Source organism: Aplysia californica, unplaced genomic scaffold (genome assembly GCF_000002075.1).
Source record: "Aplysia californica isolate F4 #8 unplaced genomic scaffold, AplCal3.0 scaffold00033, whole genome shotgun sequence".
NCBI classification, from domain to species: domain Eukaryota; kingdom Metazoa; phylum Mollusca; class Gastropoda; order Aplysiida; family Aplysiidae; genus Aplysia; species Aplysia californica.
The window spans coordinates 821,509-844,024 of NW_004797303.1; the positions used below are offsets into that span (position 1 = coordinate 821,509).

General features: G+C 39.7%; 1 protein-coding gene across 1 annotated transcript in view; it reads left to right on the top strand.

The window, feature by feature from the left end:
• The first annotated feature begins 3,591 nt into the window (after window positions 1–3,591).
• LOC101861937 (glycerol kinase) overlaps window positions 3,592–22,516 on the top strand; it is a 30,422-nt gene continuing 11,497 nt past the window's right edge. Inside the window, exons 1-10 of the mRNA XM_013091338.2 lie at window positions 3,592–4,033; window positions 8,409–8,482; window positions 9,154–9,260; window positions 10,814–10,891; window positions 11,996–12,075; window positions 12,597–12,734; window positions 14,700–14,809; window positions 16,967–17,069; window positions 18,006–18,116; window positions 20,321–20,401. Coding sequence (XP_012946792.1) covers window positions 3,968–4,033; window positions 8,409–8,482; window positions 9,154–9,260; window positions 10,814–10,891; window positions 11,996–12,075; window positions 12,597–12,734; window positions 14,700–14,809; window positions 16,967–17,069; window positions 18,006–18,116; window positions 20,321–20,401 — 948 coding nt within the window. The 5' untranslated portion in view covers window positions 3,592–3,967. The remainder of the gene's footprint in view (window positions 4,034–8,408; window positions 8,483–9,153; window positions 9,261–10,813; window positions 10,892–11,995; window positions 12,076–12,596; window positions 12,735–14,699; window positions 14,810–16,966; window positions 17,070–18,005; window positions 18,117–20,320; window positions 20,402–22,516) is intronic.

Here is a 22,516-nt window from a genome sequence, read left to right on the forward strand (position 1 = left end):
GACCGAATTCGGTCGACTAGCCTGACGCTAGCCACCCTAGATCGGGCGAGTAGCCTGCTAGCCACCCTAGATCGGGCGAGTAGCCTGCTAGCCACCCGACATCGGGCGAGTAGCCTGCTAGCCACCCGACATCGGGCGAGTAGCCTGCTAGCCACCCGACATCGGGCGAGTAGCACCGGCTTTTAAAGTATTCTTCCAGTTAGATCATCATAAAGTGTCACATCTGAAAGTATAATAAGGCGATGGTTCTCCATTCGAGATCATTGATTCTCCGCCATATATGCTCCAAAAAGAAAAAAAATGCCATATTAAAATTATTGGGGTGTAATTTTAATTCGATCCTCGTCACCCATAGATCTAATATGCCGCCTGTTAAAATTCAAGTTTTCATGATAAATTTTCATCTGAGTCTGCCTCAGCCCCGTTTGCCGTCTATCTTTCCAGTGAGAACAAAAATTTAAGATGACCAAAGCCCTTGAAGTAAGTAACCTGGACACCACATTTCACCCACAGCCTTCTCTGAGCTCAAAAGATTTTTTTTCAGGAGCAGCCTAGAGAGGTCGGGTGGGGGTACAATTAGGCCTAGGGCTACATATAATAATATTGTTATTTCAATATTTTAACAACGTTACCATATACATTATGTATGTATATTCCCACACTTGTTTTAACATTAGCATTTGAATGTCGACAAAAATATGAGAACATATATAGATCTAGATCAATATGCAGCCATATTCATAGAAACTGAAAAAAAGAAGTAAAATGTTAGCCTATGATTTCGGCTTTGCGCATAATAATATAAGATTCGTAGCTAAATTCTTAATTTTAAGTTCTCAGTGAGCAGCACGTACGACGCCCAAGCTTCTTTCTTTATTTCCTCGTTTGAGTTAGATTTCTTTTCTTTCCACCTGTATTACCAGTCCTGGGCAACAACGTCATTGCACACCGGACAAGTCCATACATAGTGCTCAGTTTCTCCCAAGACATGTGTCTTGGGTTCCCCCCCAGCACCAAAGCCCGCAAGGTATCCATTCTGTTTGTTCCGGTGGCTGTCTCATTATGGCGACGTCTTTCCTTTCCAGATAATCGTTCCTTTTTTCCTTCTCCCCTCTCTATCCCCATTTCCCGCATCCTAATGATTGCGTGGTGTTCTGCTGTCTCCCTGCTTCTTCTTCCCGCAACTTTTTCTCCAGGGTCTTCAACACTTCTCCTTTGTCAAATTTCACCTCACCATCAACCACGGCACTTGCCTGCCAGCCTATCAGTCTCCTCATTGCCTTTCACTCCAGAGTGCCCAGGACAGAATATCCACGTGATGGCTCTAAGTGATGAGTGTTGTATGGGGTTCATCCATTCACTCTGAAGCAGCCCTTTCTCAACCCTACGCAAGATGCTCTGGGAGTCCGTGACAATGATGAGATGGGTAGTTCTTGGTCTTGTATTATGAAGCCTTCCAAGTGCTTTTCTTTCCATGGATTTCTCAGGTCTCAGCTGATATCGATATGTACTTCGCTCTTTTGCTTTCATGAAAACATTTGGATAGAATCCACAAGATGGCCAGAAACGAAGTGAATATTTCTCCGAACGTTCGGAGAAATAGTGGCGATCTTTATTTCTCTGAACGGTTTCCAGCTTCCGGTCTCGTGATTTTTTGCCTATTTAATTGCGAGAGTCCGGCGCTAACTTTCATTCTGCCTCTGGTCTGGGAAGGAACACCGCATGGCAAGCCCGCCTTCAGACAACTTTCAGTTACGGCTCGTTCAGTTACACCCACCACACACCCACCACCAACACACAAACTTATATATACACTAACTAAACATGATCAGTGGGCAACTTTTGAACATATTATGACGAGCTGAGCTGTGGATGGAGGGACAGTGTGAGTGACAGAGCAGGTGAAAGGAAGAATGTACGAGTGTATCCACAGGCGACAGCAACTACAAGGCGACGACACCGACTCCCCCTGGCCTGGTCCACAGCTCACGAACGAAAGGAATGTGGCTAAGGCAGTGTTTTGCTAATACTAATATTATTGTCCATGGTTCGCACGGTGCAAGGGAATGAGTGAGATTTTCTTTGTGTGTGCCTGGAGGGAGGGGGTGGGATGTGAAAATCATGCTGACGGGGATGAGCCGCGGGAGAGAACACGGGAATTCAATGATTTAGTGAAATTGAAAGAGAGGAACGACTCATGAGCCCTGGAGTGAATGGATCCTGTGTTTCTCTTTTTGTATACTTTGAATTGTTACTGAATAATGGCTGAAATAAAGCCCGACAAACAAACACACACACGCTCCTCACTCTCCACTTAAACACTTAATACTACCACACACAGACACACGCACATGCATTCACACACACACACACACACACACACACACACACACATACACACACACACACACACACACACAGGAGCAAATTTTTAGGTCTATATCTGTTTCAATTTTCAAGAGCTAGTCTACAGATTTTTAGATGAGTGTGAAAACGTGAAAAAGAAAGTAGAAAGGTTTCACAACCAAATGAAATCAAAATTAGAACAGCCCATAAACAACCACAAAAATTAACAAATAAGGGCGTGAGTCCACCTGTCCGAAGAAGATTGGCTGTTTTAACCCTAAATGTGCGTAATTTTAAAACAAAGTACAGGATATTACATGTAAATTATGAAATCACACACATTAAGGGGCCTGCCAGTGTCAGTACATGTAATCGGTTTTGGTGGAATGTACGCTCTAACATAAAACATTTAAATATATATATATATATATATATATATATATACATGTTTAGAATCTAATGAAGGTTGGAACATCAAATTAAATGACGTTACACTATACAACACCCCCCCCCCCCTTTTTTTCCCTAACAAAAAAAATTGATAGAAAAACAACACATCAGAACAATAACAAGAAAGAAAAAAATACACACTAACAAAATAAAACACCACAAAAAGGGAAAAATAAAAGTAACTGTAACGTATTCAACAAATCAACGTGGTGACAACAAGTGAGAAAGAGACGAAGTGAAGCTAGGTGAACTTTCTTTCAAAGGTAAAGAGGTTCGTTTTCTTTCTTTTTTTCTTTTTTAAAATTTGACTTTTATTTCCCGATTCGGGGACCAAAAAATCGAGCCACGATTGATTGGTCGACGCCGCGACAAACGCAGATGCTAGTTCTATGTGTCGTTATCAATAACCCTCCGTAGATCTAGATCTAGATCTAGACAGCACACGAGTAAACACAACACAATCACATTAAGTTTAAGAGCAGCACCCTTCATAGGCAGCACGTCATATCTGTAGCAAAAAACGGTTTGGAACTGTAGCATTTCTTTGTATAAATATTTACTGCGGACATTTTTTGGACCGATTGAACCATATTGCATACGAACAATCTTTGATAGGCATATACTTTAATCATAGATCTATATAATATCCGAAATTTGCGTGAAAGGATGTGATTTCAGAGTATTCGGAGAAATAGTGCCCAGCTTTATTTTCCCGAACGTTCGGAGAAATAGTGCCTAGCTTTATTTTCCCGAACGTTCGGAGAAATAGTGCCGGCCAAAATGAAGGAGAAGGTTAAGGCTAAGGCGTAAGTGTAGGCCTATTTGCAGCGCTCTAGTATCACATGCAAGTATAATCCATAATCATTGAGCGCGGGGGGATTATACGGGGTGCCCACTACGGATTGGATCGGCCGATCGGGCCGATCGCCCAACAACAAACGTGTTTTCAGATTCAGGCGATCGAGTCGGGTGATCGGCCCGATCCAGCTATAGTGGATTTTTCCGTTTTCTAAAATTAACAGCGCATTGGAAGGGAAGCAACTCTCACCATCAACTTTTGACCGGTCGCTGCCCTACAAATCGAGCTTTGGCCAAACATCAAGATCAAGCAGAGCTGCACAATCACACACCCAAGAGTCTATCAAGCATTGTCAGAAAACAAAACTCCACAATGGCTGCTGCTAAACCCAAGCTTGTTGGAGCAGTAGATCAGGGGACAAGCAGCACACGGTTCCTTGTACGACTAATTATTTCTTGTCCCGTTCTAACGTTTTCTTCGAAAATGATGATGCTCTTTATTCTGTGCTGCTATGCTATTCTTTTTTTGGGTAAATTTTTACTTACATGCACCCACTCATAGATGCATTGATTTGAGAGCTAAACTGCTATAGTTTTTGCTGTAGTACACACTTACGGCCTCTAAAACTCTTGCAAATCAATTGTTTTCAATATCAATCCTAATTGCCAAAACAACAAATCATTGTGAAATGCAGGGGGGCATGCCCCCCTGTAACCACCCCCAAATTCTCTTTAGGCCAGGGGGACATACATGCCGTTAAACTTAGAAATGACGCATCTTTCTGATTGGCTGCTTATTTTAGTAATGTGATGTCATCACTTCCTGGGATACCCAAACATGGAACGACGTGTTTTCGGTAACATTTCGGATTTTCTAGATCTAGATCTATTAGGCCTACCTGGACATGATGGAAGACCGCACGAAAATTGCCGTAAAGACGCAGGAGGACTAGATAATATCTAGATCTAGATCTAGATATCTAAATTTAGATCTACCACCCTCCCCCCTCCTGCATTTTTAATCACTAATACATTTTTAAAAATAAACAACAACTTCAAAGTCAAAGCAACTCTACAAATTAGGCCTATAATTTATGGAACTGTTGGTCAGTTGGGAGGAGGAAAAGAGAAAAAAAAAAACTGTCCGGGACCGGAATCGAACCGCTCCAAAAGTCATTGCTCGACATCAAATGCAGACGCGCTATCAAATCAGCTATCAGAAATTCCGAGAAATTTGTGTAGATTAAGCATAATATACATAGACACTTCCATCTTTGGTGCTATGCGGTTGTCTATACTTAGATGTAGTCACGTGATCGGAGGGGTATCCTGGTCTGACGTCAAACAAGATGGGCGCCTTACCTAAAAATAGTTTGCATCATTTCTACTTTTAATCGCATGTGGGGGACATGCCCCCCTGAAACCCCCCATATTGTTAAATTTACTATTTTCAAACATCAAAAACTTAATAACTATTGATTTGTGGCAAAAATTAAGGCCATAATTTATTCGTGTTCAGCATGCAAAATTCTACTTAGAAAAGAAGTACAGTAGAACCTGCCTTAACGGAAACCTGTGTAAAACGGAAACCTGTCTTTACGGAATTTCCCCGCTCCCCCCTTGATATATTCCTCTTTAATTACCTGTATAAAACTGAAACCTGTCCAATGCGGAAACAAAGAAAAATCCGCTCCCTTCCGAGGGTTTCACCTGTCTAAGACGGAAAATGCTTTGCCCGCTCAGCCCTGATTTGAAACAAAACTCGCAAGTTTGATTCCGCCGGCTCTAAACTTAACGCCATGGCCATGCCGCTGGGCGAGGAAGGGGAGTAGGGGTGCAATGGGGGTAGAGTAGAAGTTACCCTATGTTAACCCATCATGTGAGCACTGAGCGCTACAGATGGTCAGTGTAGTGTAGGTGTGATATTGATATCTCACAACTGCCCGTGAGAGTGCTCCGAGTAGCCAGCCACTACGCAAACTTTCCTGGGTAGCCAGAAGCCAGAGGTGTGAAATTAGATTGACCAATGCCTGCCTCCCTGATCGTACGGCCTGCTGAGAAAAGAGTTCTTCGAATCGTTGTTACAATGATGGCAGTGAGGGGTGGCATTTGTGGGTGGGAGCAAAGGATGTCTTCAAACGTTTCTGTTTTTAATAGGTCAAACAGTGGTCCTATGAAAGGCAAGCACTGGTGGTAATTGGATAAGTAAGACTGACGCATGTCACTATCAGACAGGATAGCAGCAGAGAGGTGTGAAGTTTTGACCATTGCTTGCCGATCGGACAAGCGATCCTTGATCCCACCGGCTGGGCCTTTGACCCCCCCGCACCCCCACCCCCCATAAATTCCCCTGTCTAAGACGGAATTTTTTTCCTGTTCCCTTGCGATTCCGTCTTACACAGGTTCGACTGTATATTAAACATGAACATGAGAAGGGTGTAGTAAAAAAATACGTTTTTTAAAAAAGAATCACTTTTACATGATCTAATCTAGCTAGAGATCAACCTTATCAAGTTTCATGGTGGTGGCCTATCTTTTGCTCCTATGAGAGCCGTTGGTGATTGTATTTTTTCCTCTTTTTTTTTGCAGGAGATTACACTTTTTTCTTGCTGCTAATTTTTAAGGCAGGCGCTATTTGCAACGCTGGTTTCTGATTCTCATAGCTCGCTATTTGAAACGCTGCGTTCTGGATAGCTCCCATGCTTTTTGAGACACCAGTGCTAGAAATAGATCTAAAATCTAGATCTAGATCTTGCCATCGTTTCTACATAAAATAATATAGAATCTTGACTCTTCTAGTTCTGCCTTAATTGTGGAAGCTTTCTCAGTTTCTTGATAAACTTTCTAGGATTTGACTCCTTTTTTTATGACGTTGTCTTATTCTGATCAATATTCGATAGATCTAGATCTTAGATCTAACAATTAACTGACATTGTTGCGCTTCTCAATCTAGATCTAGTCTATTCATCTCTCATAATCATAATTTTTTGAGTTTGAGCAAGTAAGTCAAAAGACGCTTGGATAAAACTATAACAAAACAGTGCAGCTCGGTAAGCAGAGCTATTGAACTTTAACCAGGCCTAGATCTAATTATTGGAAAAAAGAAAAGTATACTTTATAGGTAAAAAAGCTCTTCTTGGTCTTGGGGACAAAACCAGAATGTGCATGCTTCATCACTAGGCCTACATAAAAAACTACAAAGCAAGAAGTTATTATAATTGTGGGAAAAAATTGTTGGTCAGTCGGGAAGAGAAGAAGATTTTAAAAAACCCAACAAATCTTCCGGGACCGGGATTCGAACCACGCTCATAAAATGATGGTTTGACTTCATACGCAGACATCCTGTCAATTCGGCCATCAAAACTCCCAACAACGAAAGGTAGATCCCTATATTTAACACACGGAGACACAGCGTTTTATTTAGCACTGGCGCTAATCGCAACACAGCGATTTATGTAGCACTGGCTAATGGCAATGCGGCGTTGCAAATTGGCATTTCCAATTTTTTAATTAATTTTCTCCAAGTAAGAGTAAGAAATTTAATGTAATATTTCTATTAAATTTAAATTGGAATACAACATAATAATATATTGTCTTCATATGATCATTTGAAAGTTCTACAATTTTTTTTTGTATAGAACCTCTATCGTTACATTAAGGGAAAGAAATTTATAAAGAGTTGCCCTGATTTATCTTGCATTCTAATAATTTCTTACTGAAATTATTTGACAGCTGTCTTTCTGTAGTTTCTGGAGTATTTTTGCTTTGACTTCAGTAGCATGAAGGCTTCACTGGTGTAATTTTGAAAAATGATCTTTCCTTTTATGTCTTGTGTCAGGTCTCTACTCCAGTTTTCTAGAGTAGCATCTGACTACAAAAGTTTATTATAAAATCTGCACCCTGGTAAAGTCAGCTTCTCTCCATTCTATTTCCTTGTGTGTGCTCTTCCAGCAAATGCTAAATTTTATATTGTGCCCCCATATTGGCACAGTTAGATCATTTAGAAGGCTGTCCGCTTTGACTCTGCCCATCAGGCCCATCCCGCGCTGAGAAGGATTTTCAATTTTTAAAAAAAGTATACTTACACGGGAATTGATGTTCTGTCATAATTTTCTTTGTGTGGTGACCAACCTAACAGATAAACCACAGATGGTAGTTCTTCCTACTTACCAATCCTTTTCATGTCTACTTTTACTTTTGCTTTCGTTTTTTTTTGTTGTAAGTGTTTTACACCGCTTGCAACTGTTTAAGGTCATATGAGCTTGCGGGTTTGCTTTCCTGCTGGATTGACCTTAAGATGTTTCTTGCTTCTCTAGAGGTAGCATGTTTTGTTGGGCTCCCGTACAAAAGTATTCCGAAGTTGAAAAAAGAAAATGCCTTAGTGGGTCAGACTTAAATTCAACAGCCCCCAGTTGTGCAAGTAGCCATGATACTTTATCAAGAAAGTAATCTGTATCTGTTGAGAATTTAATGGAAAGAAAAGAAGGGAACTGTGGCGGGGATAAAAGAAGCAAGCATGAGAAACTCAGAGATTAAAACAGTGTGTATTTGTGTCAGTCTGGAGAAAAGTACCGAAAAGCACAGGAAAAAGCCATAATACCATAATTTACCGGGGACCAAAATTTTTCGTCTTGATTTTCTCAAAATGATGATAATAGTTCTTAATTAAGACAATTTTGTCTTCATGTCATTGTTTCGATAAGTGAATTCTTGATATAAATGTTTTCCTTGTTAATGAAGAAAAAAAAAAGATTATTATATATATACTGAATTGTCTCATTGTTCACCTGTACAAACATTTTTGCTCATGTCAGGTATTCAATGCAGACACATCGGAAGTAGTCACATATCATCAAGTCGAGATCACACAGAAGTTCCCCAAAGAAGGGTGAGTTCTCTCTGTTTGCCATCTTGGCTTGCTCCTTTCTCACACTGTTATACACGGTGCGCACTGCAAAAATTTTACTCGTCTCTATTATAGTTTGATACATTTGAGGGAGGTTAGATTTTCTTAATGGAGGGGCAAAAGTTTTAATAATGTTTTCACAAACTGATTAAAATCCTCTGAAATCTACTATTTTAGGTTTTGTAGGTCGTGATGGGTTCCTTTGGAGGAAAATCATAGCCAACAGCCTGTTAATAGGCCAATAGATGTTATGTTAGATAACGGGATCAGATCTTTTTCTTTTGTTTGCTCAATGAATGTGATAGGAATTGATGGACTTCCAGGTCAAAGTTGGGGAATGAAAGTATCTCAGATGGTCCTGCATCGTAATAATTTAGTCTTGCAGTTTTAGTTTTAAAAGTTGGTTTGACAAAATCAGACTTTCACATCGGCATCAATACTTCCTTCAAGTCATTAAGACCAACATGTTCAAAGTGATTATAATACAAAAACTGGGCCCGGTAAATTCCTTATGATAACTGCTTTTGTGACATTTTTGGCTGAACATTTGTTACTGAAATTTTGTGGGTAACATTTCTAATTAAAAATTTCATATTAGGAACAATGCTCTCATGACATGTTTTCAATAGTAGGAATTGTTTGCTGACTTTCAGATGGGTGGAAGAAGATCCTATGGAGATTCTCAATTCCGTCAAGGTGTGCATCGAGAAAGCGGTGGACAACCTACAAGGTCTAGGGTTCCAACCCTCAGATGTGAAAGGTGACTGTTAAGTACTTGTGCTTTGTTATAATCTTGATGCCTGCGCTGTTTACGCGCAAGCGGTTGGAGGGTACTACTGTTAGGTTCCACTGAACTTTTCTTTCCCTTTGTTTTTTCTGTCTGGTCAGGTGGTTGGAGGGCGATACTGTTAGGTCCTACTTCTTTTCCTAGCTGAAATGAGGGTTATTATAATGCTTCACTTTACTCAAACAAAGAAACAAACAAACTGTTAGCATACACCTATATCAGGCTTGACATGCAGGGCTTTGACACAGGAGACCCTGGCTCGAATACCCAAAGAGACAGTCTTGGACTTAGGCTGATGGAGGAGCTTTCTGTTCTGGGCTTTTGTTGACACATTTGACTCAGTCGTTTGGGAGCAGGGGCGCAACATTTGGCTATCCTGCCTCTTAAATAACTGGGTAAATTTTTACTTTCACTCCTGCACACAGATGCACTGTTTCAGGGGTTTAACTGCTGTACTGTTTGCTGCAGATCACACATAAAGCCACTAAAACTGTCGCAAATCAATTATTTTCAAGACAATTTCAAATCTAACTGTAAAATATCAAATTATGGTTAAAAACAGGGTGGCATGCCCCCCTGTAACCCCCCAGATTTTCTTTTACCCCAGTGGGGCAGGCCCCCCTGGAACCCCCCGATTGGTCCAAGGCATGTATATCTCGGTTAAAAACAATCAAATATTTCATAAACTATTAATTTGTGACGGAAATGAAGTTGATATTCGTTTTCAGCGCATCAATATTTAATAGACAATAGACAACTGGTAGCTGAGTGTGAGACGGGAGGGAAAGTAAAAAAATACCAATAACTGTAATGTTGAAAGGGGCGGTCCACACTGGGGACAGTATTATTTAAATTGTTGTCGGTGAATTCAGGTTATGATATAATGGGTGGCAATTCAAGAATACCAGGGCAGTGCTACTGAGTGAAGTTGTATATAGGCCATTCCGAAAGAGGGGATATTAATATGTTCTTATGCACAGTAGAATTGTAAATGAACTGATTTATCAATGTCATGCTCATACTGGGCAGGAACAACACAGGGGGAACTGCTGCCTTTACTTTCCTCATCCTTACTATCATAATTTTTCCTCAACTTCTTTTGTATGTTTGTCACTCTCTTGTGAACTGCTATTTCTGGGTTGCCTTGATAGTCGAAGTGAGCTTTGTGTGATGTTAAGACTAGAGCAGAGTAATCCTGATTCCCCTTTTGGACTTCTTTATTGACATCCACCTCTTCGCGCTCATATGACCTTATGCAGTTGCAAGTGCCGTAACACCTTACTTAAACTAAAGACTCTGCTAGATTGCTTAGTGTAAGACCATGCTTTATGCCTTTTTAAAAAGTGTGATTTTTGACGGAGTTACTACGGAGCAAATGAGCCGTTTTGAGATGTTGGGCAATTGCCTTTGCTTTCTCAAAGTTTAGCTTTTCTGTCTCACCAAGTTCAAGTGACTATAATGTGAATGTATTTTTACTTATGGCTTTTCTCTTATGCCGATGGTCAAACTTTTGCTTGCATTTTCAGCCATTGGAATCACAAATCAACGAGAGACAACCATTGTGTGGGACAAAAACACTGGGAAACCTTTATATAATGCTATTGGTGAGTGGAAGTTATTTTTGGAATACCCCACGGGGCGATGCTACTGACTGAAGTGTCTTTAGGCCATTCCCAAAGGGGGGACATTAATATGTTCTTATGCACAGTAGAATTGCAAATTGTAAATGGGCTGATTCATCAATGTCATGCTCATAAATGCCTGAACTGCAACACGAAACGCCTGCCTTTTCTTTCCTAATCCTTACTATCGTTATTTTTCCTCTATTTCTTTTGTATGTACATGTCACACTCTTGTGACCTGCTATTCGAAACAGACTTTGTGCTGTTGAAGCTAGAGAGGTGAGCAGAGTAAGCATGATTCCCTGTAAGAACTTCTCTGTTGACATCCACCTCTTGGCGCTCATATGACCTTATGCAGTTGCGAGCGCCGTAAAACCTTTACTAAAATTAAAACTATTTTTGGAACCTTTTGAATTGGATGCTTGTTGGAGGGCGTCACTAGTAAGTTGTTCTTCTTTACTTTCCCCTCTGTTGTTTCTGTCTGTGTGGGCGTTACTAGCAGATGCTATTTCTTCACTTCCCGTCGTTTCTGTCCGCCAGTCTTACTCTTTCCCAATACTAAATGACATAATTTATTGTGTCCATGTGCTTCATATTTACTTGGCCAAATACGTACATTTTTTTGTAATTTCCTCCATGGTTGCAACACTATCGCTAGTAATTTTTTTTTTCAAGCTTCTAGCCATTGGAATAGTAAAAATTGGTCTATTATTTAATTTGTATCCTCATTGCAGCTGAGTTTTGTTTCAATTTTTCAAATCCAATATTGAGGTATGTTCACTTTTCTGCTGTAAGCTGACAATGCCCTTTTTTCAGTATGGTTCCAACATTTTTTATTTACTATATCAAAAGCTTGATCAGTTAACCTACTTGTGTGAAAAAATGAAAGTGAAACTGTGACTAATTTTTAAATAAATTTGAATTCAAATTTCAGAAGAACTCAATTTTTCTCTGGTTACGCTGACAGAAAACCTCTTTTTCTCGAAATTGGCATGAATTTTAAAAAAATGCATTTGTCAGCTTACTGGCAGTTTTGCTTTGGTCATACTTCACTTTTACCGGTCCTTCTCTCCATCTTTTCCCCAGTGTGGTTAGATCTGAGGACTGCAGCCACAGTGGAACAGCTCATTAAGAAGACGCCCGGTCGAGACAAGGACGCGCTCAGGGTAGGTTGGGTCAAAGAGTCACGGGCATGGAGAGGAGGGTGACTGTACAGGTGGGGTCAAAGGGTCAAAGGGTAATCCTCACAGGTGGGGTCAAAGGGTCAGAGGGTAATCTTCACTGGTGGGGTCAAAGGGTCAGAGGGTAATCCCCACAGGTGGGGTCAAAGAGTCAGAGGGTAATCCTCACAGGTAGGGTCAAAGGGTCAGAGGGTGCGGTCAAAGAGTGACCTTCACAGGTTCGATCAAAAAGCCAAAAGTGATTGTCACATGTTGGGTCAAAGAGTAACCCTCACTGGCGGGATCAGACAGGTGGAGTCAAAGGAGATAATACAATGGTAATTATATTGTGGATAGGCATGGAAGAATTAAGTTCTCAAATAAATTTCTTTATAACAAGGAGGAAAGTCTTCGTTTTTCGTGTGTGTGGAAAAAAATCCTGAAAAATATCTTTTTGAGGAGGAAAAAAATCCTCTTTTTTTTCATTTCTTTTGTTTTTTTCTGACTTTTCTGCCTCTTGCACACAGCCTCTGTGCGGTCTGCCATTAGCGACCTACTTCAGTGCTTTGAAGTTCCGGTGGCTGGCGGACAACTCTATTGAGGTGCGGCGTGCGGTGGATGAAGGTCGCTGTATGTTCGGTACCGTCGACTCCTGGCTTGTGTGGGTGAGTCGAGATGTTGCGGTTGTTTCTGCTGTTGTTGTTGTTGTTGTAGTTGTGATTGTTGTTGTTGTTGTATTGTGGATGAAGGTAGCTGCATGTTTGGTACAGTCGACACCTGGCTTGTGTGGGTGAGTTGAGATGTTGCAGTTGTTGCTGCTGTTGTTGTTGATGTTGTAGTTGTTGTAGTTGTGATTGTTGTTGTTGTTGTTGTACTGTGGATGAAGGTAGCTGCATGTTTGGTACAGTCGACTCCTAGCTTGTGTGGGTTGTGGATGGTTGGTGGGTGCCCTGGTGTGGTCTGCTCGTTCTTTCCAATGGAACCACATTCTGTGAAACTCTTATTAAAACATAAAGCATTGTGTGGGTTAATGAGGATGTTGTGGTTATTGTCCGTTGTTATTGTTCCTGTTGTTTTTTTCTGTGGTCTGTTGTTGTTGATCCCATAATCCACAAGGATCGTAGGTGTGCTGCATGACACAGAGCCTCGTCAGGTGCCTCAACTTTTCATTTTTTATTGGTGCACGCCAGAGTTTAGGCGAAGGATTTCTCTGTCCACTCCGCAATGTTATCGGTCCACCTCTTCCTTTGCCTTCCTCTTCTTCTCCTCCCCTGCACAATTCCCGGAGTAGGTGGTTGGCGGGTGCTCTGGTGTGGTTTGCTTCTTCTTCACTATCAAGCCTCTATTGTCCTTATCTGTCCTTTTTTATGTAGGTTACTCTCTTGTAACAGTTCTATTCTTCGGCGCTTATATGACCTTATTGTGTTGTAAGTGCCGTAAAATTTTTACTAAAATAAACAGTTCATCAAAGAATGGTCTTGGATAGGTTTAGTGGACTCAAAAATCATGTGACTGTGGCTGCATGTGCCAACTCTGGGATACTGAACCTCAGGGGCAAGACAAGCGCAGTTCAACAGACGCATGAGTACTTTTCGAGACTCACGTGGAGGCGTCTCGGTGGTCTTAGGAGGAAATCTATAAGGTTGCTCTGAAATGTGAGGGCAGGGTGGTGTTTAATATTCGAAAGATTGTGGGGAGTGAGGGGGGGGGGGGCTCAGATTGTTCATGTAAGTGGGGGGCATGCCTGCCATGCCGATCAGGGTAAGAAGGCCCCCATGTCTGACACGTGTGACATCACTGCTGCGAGCTCAAGTCTTATATATATAACCTCTTTGAGAGGAGGTCAAAACTGTTACTCATGTGATTGCTTTCTTGTCTTGTGTTCAGTTAGGGAAGGTACCACAAAACTTGGGTTCCTTTTTAATTTGTCACATGCGCAACGTTTGCTTTAATGACCGTCTTCAATGTAATTGAGGGTAATAGACAGGGGTTTGAATGACTAGAACCATCATACCTGGGCAACCGAGAGGAATATTATGTGAAGATTGCTTTTCTTTCACAATATTTTTATGGGTTACGTAAACTGTCTTATTTTGTAAGATTTTATTACTAAAATACTAAAGCTTCCAAAGTGTTTTACCAATAGGGTTCAAATTTTGCGTGATGTCTTGCATCATTTTGTCAACATCATATAAGCATAGTCTTTTTAGTTTTTGGGGGTAATTTTTTTATAACCCTCCTCCTTAAAAATTTCACTTTTTTGCTAATGCAGCACACAAAATAAGCAGCTAAAACGAAACTAAATAAAATATACAATTGTCCTGTGGACACAGGTTTTGTATTGTAGTAGTTAATGATCTCACTAAATAACAAAGACATTTTTTGAAAAGTGAAAAAACCTTAGGATTTCTTCAGTGTCCTAAATTTTGAGGTAACTGTTACACAATATGCCTTTCAGTTGTCGATGAATGATATTTCATGACATTCAAATATCTAACCATTTCCTACGAACATACAGTGATAACACAAGACATATCTAGAATCCAAACAGATGGAAATTTCAGTAGCACCTTCCCTTTACACTGCATGTTGTGCTCTTTGAGATATCCCCATGTGTGTTTTCTCCCCAGAATTTGACCGGCGCCACCCAAGGTGGTCAACATATTACTGACGTGACCAACGCTAGTCGGACAATGCTGTTGAACCTGACCACCCTCGACTGGGATGAACACTTGTGTTCGTGAGTGATGTTGCCCGATAAGCTTTTTCTTATACGTATCCAGTTTGGAAAAAGATTGATACTGTCAAATTTGCTCTAACGGCCACCTGTATGTATAAGATAAGACAATGACCTGTACAAACAACCACCTGTGTAAGACACTCACCTGCACAAACGACTACCTGTATAAGACGATCACCTGTACAAACGACCAACTGTATGTTTAAGATAAGACAATCACCTGTACAAACAGCCACCTGTATAAGACAATCACCTGCACAAACGACTACCTGTATAAGACAATGACCTGTACAAACAGCCACCTGTATAAGACAATCACCTGTACAAATGGCCACCTGCATAAGACAATTACCAGTACAAGAGACCACTTCCTATTCCGCACCCCCCGCATTTATTTACATGATAATAACACTGTGTAAGACAGTCACTTGTCTAAGACGGCCTTTTTTTTTACAATGGGTGGTCTTCTTAGATAGTTTTGGCTATAGAAATTTCAAAGATGACGAAAATACAGAGTTTTTAAAACTATGTGTAGTTGACCCTGTTATACAGATATTTAAGCTGGACAATTACTTAAGATCATGAAAATAAACTAGAAGGTACTGAAATGTGGATCTTATGAGACTGTTGGAGAATTTCTTGAAAGGAATTGAAATCAAATGAAGCAGTCACTATTGAAAACATGTAGGAAGAAACAAATGTAATTTTTGGATGCAGGTGATTGGCAGGTTTGCTCCTTTCCTTTCAGACATCTACCATTCTGCTTATCTCTTCTCCTTTATTTTTGGTGTTTGTTATCCTCTTGTAACACTTCTAATCTTCTGCACTTATATGATATGACCTTGCAGAAATTGTTGTTGCTCTTTTTTTTTGTAAGTGTTTTACAGTGCTAGCAACTGCTTAAGGTTATATGACTGTCCCCGTAGGAATATGCGATTGTTTTTTCGGGTAATTTTGCAACATTTGTATAATTTTTCACAAAACAATTAATTAACGCCTCGCCATTTGACTAAAGGGAAATAATCACAGTAATAAGTCTCATTTAAGTGAAAAGTTGGTTATTTCCCTTGTTAGAAGATCTTGGTTTAAATTGAATTGGTTGGGATTTTGTTCCTTGCGCCGTTTAATTTTTCAATCCATCAAAAGTTGTTGTTCATTCTCATGTCTGCAGATGTTTCATGTTTGACAGGTGTCCCTGGTTTTAGTAATGTGCCAGCATCAGAGGTCCAGATGTCCTTTTTTTTTTTCTTTTTTACATTTTTCTTTCCTCTATAGATCTAGATCTACAGCTGAAAGTTACAAAGATTATATTTTTTGGTTGTTTTTTTTTTTCTTACGGATGTGTATTGTTTACTTTCCAAATACACAACAAATCACTGATACTGATATGTTCTGTTTTAAATTTTTCTGTACATAAAACATGAAAATCATGAAAATTCGTGTTGAAAAAGTGCAAAACATGTTGCGAATGGTGTTACGGTAACTTGCATAATTTTTGCATGATTTTGCTTTTTTTTGGCATAATTTGGCTATCTAAATTCGCATAAATCTATGGGGACAGATATGAGCACGCGGGACACATCAAACATTTTCATTTGGTAGGAAATTAAAAAACTTTGCTCAGGTGTTGGCCAAAGCCTTCTCTTATCGATTTTGAACAACCACTAAGGGATCTTTAATATGCGCAACTTGCGCACGAGACCTCCGACATTTGTCGCCCTTGTCCGAGAAGGCTAATGTAGATCTTTCCTACTATAAGATCAGGGGTGTGGCTGAAAGACAGCAGTAAGAATAAGCCAGGGAGTAGTAATAAAAAGGCTGTAGAAAGAGTCAGGAGCCCAGAGGAGGGGGCAAAGGAGGTGAGGGGGTGAGGGTAGAAAGTGGAGGCGAAAGCAGACGACAGTACTTATGCTAGAGAGCTGGAGAGGGTGTAAAAGGAGACAGTTTTAGAGAACAAAAATTTCTGTGGCTGTCCGGATTCAAACACGGGACCTATTGAATGAGAGGCAAACACCTTAACCTCTAGGCCACGAGAGCCCCCCCCCCCCCCCGTGGCTCTGTTTGACTATGTTTTACAAGGTGAGTTAAAATAACACTATTGTAGTTATTAATTTTTTTGGGTGACACTGACGGTGTTCTGTTTATTTTTACTTGCAGGTTTTTTAACATTCCAAAAACTGTTCTTCCCAAAGTTCGCAGCTCGTCGGAGATCTACGGGAAAATGGCTTGCACTGCTCTGAAAGATGTCATAATTTCTGGGGTGAGTTGCTGACATTTTTTCAGTTTCAGTTTTTTTGGTGATCATCCTCATCTTCATCAATCAACATCATCGTCGTCGTCATCATCATTGCCATTGTCATCGCTATCATCATCATCATCATCATATCATCATCATCCTTATCATCACCATCATCATCATCATCTTCATCGTCATCGAAATTGTCATTGTCATCATTATCATCATCATCTTCATCAGATGAGAGTTTCATTTAATTTGAGTTTAAGTAAAGAGAAGCACATAAACACGGTCTTTTGGTGCAAGAAAAAACAAAGACTTTCAGACAGAAACAAGAAAGGGAAACAAAAGAAGCAAAGGACCCCCAGCAACCCGCTCACTCTCGTTGGTAGCTTTAATTTTTTAAATTTCCTCTTATCGAGTTATCTTTCCCACAGGTCTTGAGTGATCAAAAACCTTTAAATTAAATTTAAAATTCAAAACAAGAAAATGTTTATCATTTTCTATCTTCTGCTTACTTTTTCTACACATATCTTGAGTAAACAGAATTTTTCAAATTAGAAATACAAAACAAAACAAAAAATAAAAACAAAAGATGTATTGTATTTGCCACTTTCTATTTTGTTTACTTTTTCTCAATTGGTCTTGAGTAGTCACAATAGGCTACTTCAAATTAAAAAAACAAACTCACACAAACCCCTCCCCCCCGCTCCCCCATCAAAATGAGAGATTCATTCTCTTTGTTACTTTCTATTCTCAGTTTACTTTTCACAGTTCTTTAGGAGTTATCACAAAACTTCAAATAAAAAAAAAATTCTCAAACCCCCCCTCCAAACCCCTCCCCCTCCAACCCCCCAGCCCCAAAACAATACAACCCTCAACAAACAAACAAAAAACGTGAATACGAGACATTCATTCTCTTAGTCACTTTCTATCCCCTTTCACTTTTTCTTCCACCAGATCTTGGGTGACCAGCAGGCGGCCCTGGTCGGCCAGTCGTGCTTCCGGGTCGGAGAGGCCAAGAACACGTACGGCACCGGCTGCTTCCTGCTCTACAACACAGGGCTCTCCGTAAGTCCAGTGTGTTCTGTACAGTGTCAGAGCTTGCCAAGTGGGTGGTTGGCGGGTGCTCTGTTGTGATTTCTTCTTCTTTCCTGTAAAAAAACTATCGTCCTTCTCTCTCCTTCTCCTTTTTTGTGTTTGTTACTCTCTTGCAACACTTCTAATCTTTAGCACTTATATGACCTTATTGTGTTCCAAGTGCCGTAAAACTTTTGCTAAAACTAAAACTAAAGCTTGCCACAACGTGGCCTCGGAACTATTTTGTCCAAAGTGTACTGAAGTAAAGAGTGAGTCCACTTTGGACATTATAGTTCTGAGATGATGACATATTTGAAGTCGTACCGACTGATAATAACAAGACTTTATCTCAGTCACAATAATAATGATACTGCATTTTATAATTATAATATTGATTTGACTCATTCGCTACGCCGAGCCGTGGGGGGCGGCGCGGCTAAAGTGCCGTCAGTACGCTAAGCCACCCCCGGCGGCTCGAGAACCGATCTTCAATTTTAGCTTAGATTCTATTCCAATCCACATATCCATGTTAAAATAAAGGTCATAATATAATGTTGACTTCCGGGTCAAGCATTTCCACTGAAAATCGGAAATTTAGATTCTGTTTTGAAACGTGATTTCGTAGTTTATTCGACTTTGTTTTATCGCGATGCCAAAATTATAGCCCGGACACCAGTCTCAGTAATTTTACACAACTGAATCTATCATTATTTTGCCCACTAAAGAAATGTAGGACTCTTTTTTATAATATTGATGCGATTGGACTCATATTGCCAATGCACTGTTATTGAGAAATCAATATTTTTGAGTGCTAGATCTAGGTCTAGATCTAAATTGTCAAAATATTTTTTTCTCCCCAGAATCACTACTTTTTGATGAAATTACCCAAAAAGTGCCACTCAAGACATGTATAGGTTTATTCCAAATGCAGTTCTGAATAATTCCATATAAGATAGAGTGGGTTTTTTCTGTTTGAGATCGTTTTTCAAGATTAACTGATTCCGTCCATGATTTTTTCAGGCTCTGGACAGAGTTATTTTTCCCTGCTCAGTTTTAGACCTGGGGTGCATCTATTTAATGCATTACTGTGAAGCTCTAAGTCTCTCTAATAGGTATTGTCATATACCAAACTGATGGGAATAAATAGAAAAATCTGTTTATATCAATAACAATGACCTATAATCTGTTTCTCAGCTCTACAAGTCCTTATAATCCATAGAAATCAACACAACATTGTAGCGATATCACCCTGCTAGCACACATTTATGCAAGAATTTCACAAATTTAGTTGAATATCTTTCTTTGAAGAGCCTTTTTCTTATACCAGGCTCCGTGTTGTTTACCCTTAGATCTAGCCTACATCGCAACAACAAAACAACGATTTTTGCAAGAATTTCACGAAGTTTCGATTGATTTTGGTGCTCAGAGATTGAGGTCAGGTTTGTTTACAAGTTCTACTTCCTTTCGACAACTTAAAAAGTAGGAACTATGTTAAAAAGTGCACCTTTGTTTCGGATTTCGTTGAGCCGCTCACAGCGGCCGAATGGACGCAGCGGAAAAACTCAGAGCCACTGTCAGCAGCCGAATGGACGGAATCAGTTAAAAAACAACAACTTTTTTTACAATATCGGATGTTATGTTCAATATGTACAAATATTATGGAATGTAGGTAAATATCTGCAAATTTTTCAATATTTCCCAGTTCTATATTCATTTATGGTTATTTTGATGTATCATTTGACTAGGTGCAAACATATTTTATGAGTTTCACCAAGATTTTTTATTTTTGAGTTTCAAATTTTATCCTCAATGAATTAAAATTGTGTTGCGTAATCGTCTCTTACAGGAACCAAAGTTGAAAAATACATAAATAAACATTACAGATGTATTCTACAGACCATACTGAAAATATTGGTTTCTAATACGTTGATATTTATTTGAATTTGTGGCCACAAAGACTTTTTAACTGCCCACTAGTCATCGTCTCATTCGCCCTCCCGAAAAAAAATTTGTCCACAAGCCGAAAATAATACGTAGCGAATGAGTTAAAATAGATCTAATGAAATAACAATAATAATAATGATAATGACAAAAATAGTAATAACTGTATAAATAAAAATGTATTTGTAATAAAGATAATAATGCCAAGAGAGAGTTTGACTTGATGTTCTCTCTCGTCGCTTGTGTTTGTGCAGGCTGTGGAGTCTAAGACAGGACTGCTGACCACCGTGGCCTACAAGCTGGGGAAAAACAAGCCGGCTGTTTATGCTCTAGAGGTGAGGAGCATGCTTTCAGTTCTAATGATGGTGATACTGACAGCGATAATACTGATACTACCCCTACTAGTACTGCTATGAAGAAGAGCAGCTGTAAAAATAATAAAAACGATAACAATAATTGTAATAATAATAATAACTGAATGGTAATAATAATATTAATGATAATGATGATAGTGATAATAATAATAGGGATAATGATAATAATAATAATTATTATTATTGTAACAGAGCTGCCTAAATCTACCGATTTTTCTGTTAGATACCAATTTTGGGCCTGTTCTCTCACTGTACCGATAAGGTGTCAAAACTACCGGATTTGCGATGGGTGCTGAAAGAAGAGAAAGAAAAAAAAAGTTCTGCAGTGCTTCCATACATTCCGTACATTCTGAAAGTTCCGTTCTTGCAGCATCATCATATCAACTCCATGCGTTAGAAAGAGGGAGGGGTCAGTACTTGCCTCCTTAACTTGTCAAATATTTACGGCAACTCTCGGCAATAAGTTGTATTAGCAACTGCCAGATTGCTCATTTCGTACACTCGACCATTGTCTATCTGTGCCGTTCGGTTGGCAATAGTTTTTCACGTGCATATCGGCTAAAATCTGTCTACTCACAATAGATAATCTTCTTCCTTCTTTTCATTCATTCTTTCTTTCTGTCTACCTTTGGGTTTTTGCTGCGGCTGGAAAATCTGTGCTTTTAATTCATTTATCTAGGAAACAAAATTGTGAATGTAGAAAGAAAATCGGTATCGAAGCAAAACATTCTCAAATCTGTCTTGGTCTAGAGAATTGGTCACAGTACCAAATGAAGATTCTACGCAAGGGGACTGCGGGAATTATTACCCTCGAATCTGGAAAAAAAAATCGCTGAGACCCGAGAAAATGCACAAAGTCCTCGAAACTAAATCTGAAAGGCGACTGAGTTCATATTTTACCGGTCGTGTTTGTGATATAACGTTCAGCTATCCCCAGTCCGAGAGTGTGTTTCACTATTGAATAGTGGCAATGAGGAAATGCCATTTTCAACCCTCAGAAAACTCTATGTTGGATACCTAAGTTACAAAGGACATATCAGTGTCATATGCAAGTGTCGGGAAATATGTTTTAATATAGTTTCTATTGGTATGGGCTAGGGGTTTTGAAGTCAGTTTGGCTATCACCCTGCACTCAATTCCAGATTCAATACTGAATGATAGGTGCCTTGAACGATAGTCCATAAATGAACATACTGTTCATCATAACTTGTGCTCACCCAAACACCCCCTTCCCCTCCCCACATTTATAAACACACGCAAGAGCATGCACACGTGCACACACAGACATACACACATGTGCATGCACGAACAAGTTTTCAAAATGATTACCCAATATCACGGAAAGCAAGCGTGTTCGATGGGGCAACGATCAGCTTTTTTTTTCCTTGTTTGTCTTTGTACTACCTGATTTTGGGCCAAAATACCTGAAACTGACCCTGAATCTACCTGAAATAGGAACTTTGAGGTAGGCAGCCCTGTTATAATTATTGTTGTAAGTAAAAATAATAATTTAATAACAACATTGTAATAATAATAATAATGATTATGATAACAAATGATACGAAGGAAGGGGAAAAAGATGATATTTTTAAAAGAGTCATTATGATGATGATTATACTCATGAAGTTACTGATAGCAATATTAATAATAATATGCTGATCATAATTATAATAATGTAATGTTAATAATACTTACCTTTACTACTACTATTACTAATGATAACAATATGCCCTGGAGGTCAGTGGAGTAGAAACTATTATGGCCACTACCTCGCCCTACCGTTTCATGACCTCTCACCCCTTGACCTCTCACTCCTTCTTAACTCATGACTTCTTACCCCCTATGACCTCTCACCCACATGACGATGACCTCTCACCCCATGACCTTTTACCCCTACATGATAATGACCTCTCATTCCACACAACAATGATTTCTCACCTCATGACCTCTGACCCCCCCTCCCCAGACGATAACCTCTCCCCCTATGACCTATTACCTCATGACCTTTTACCCCAACATGATAATGACCTCTCACCTCACACAAGACAATAACTTTTCACCCCATGACCTGTTACT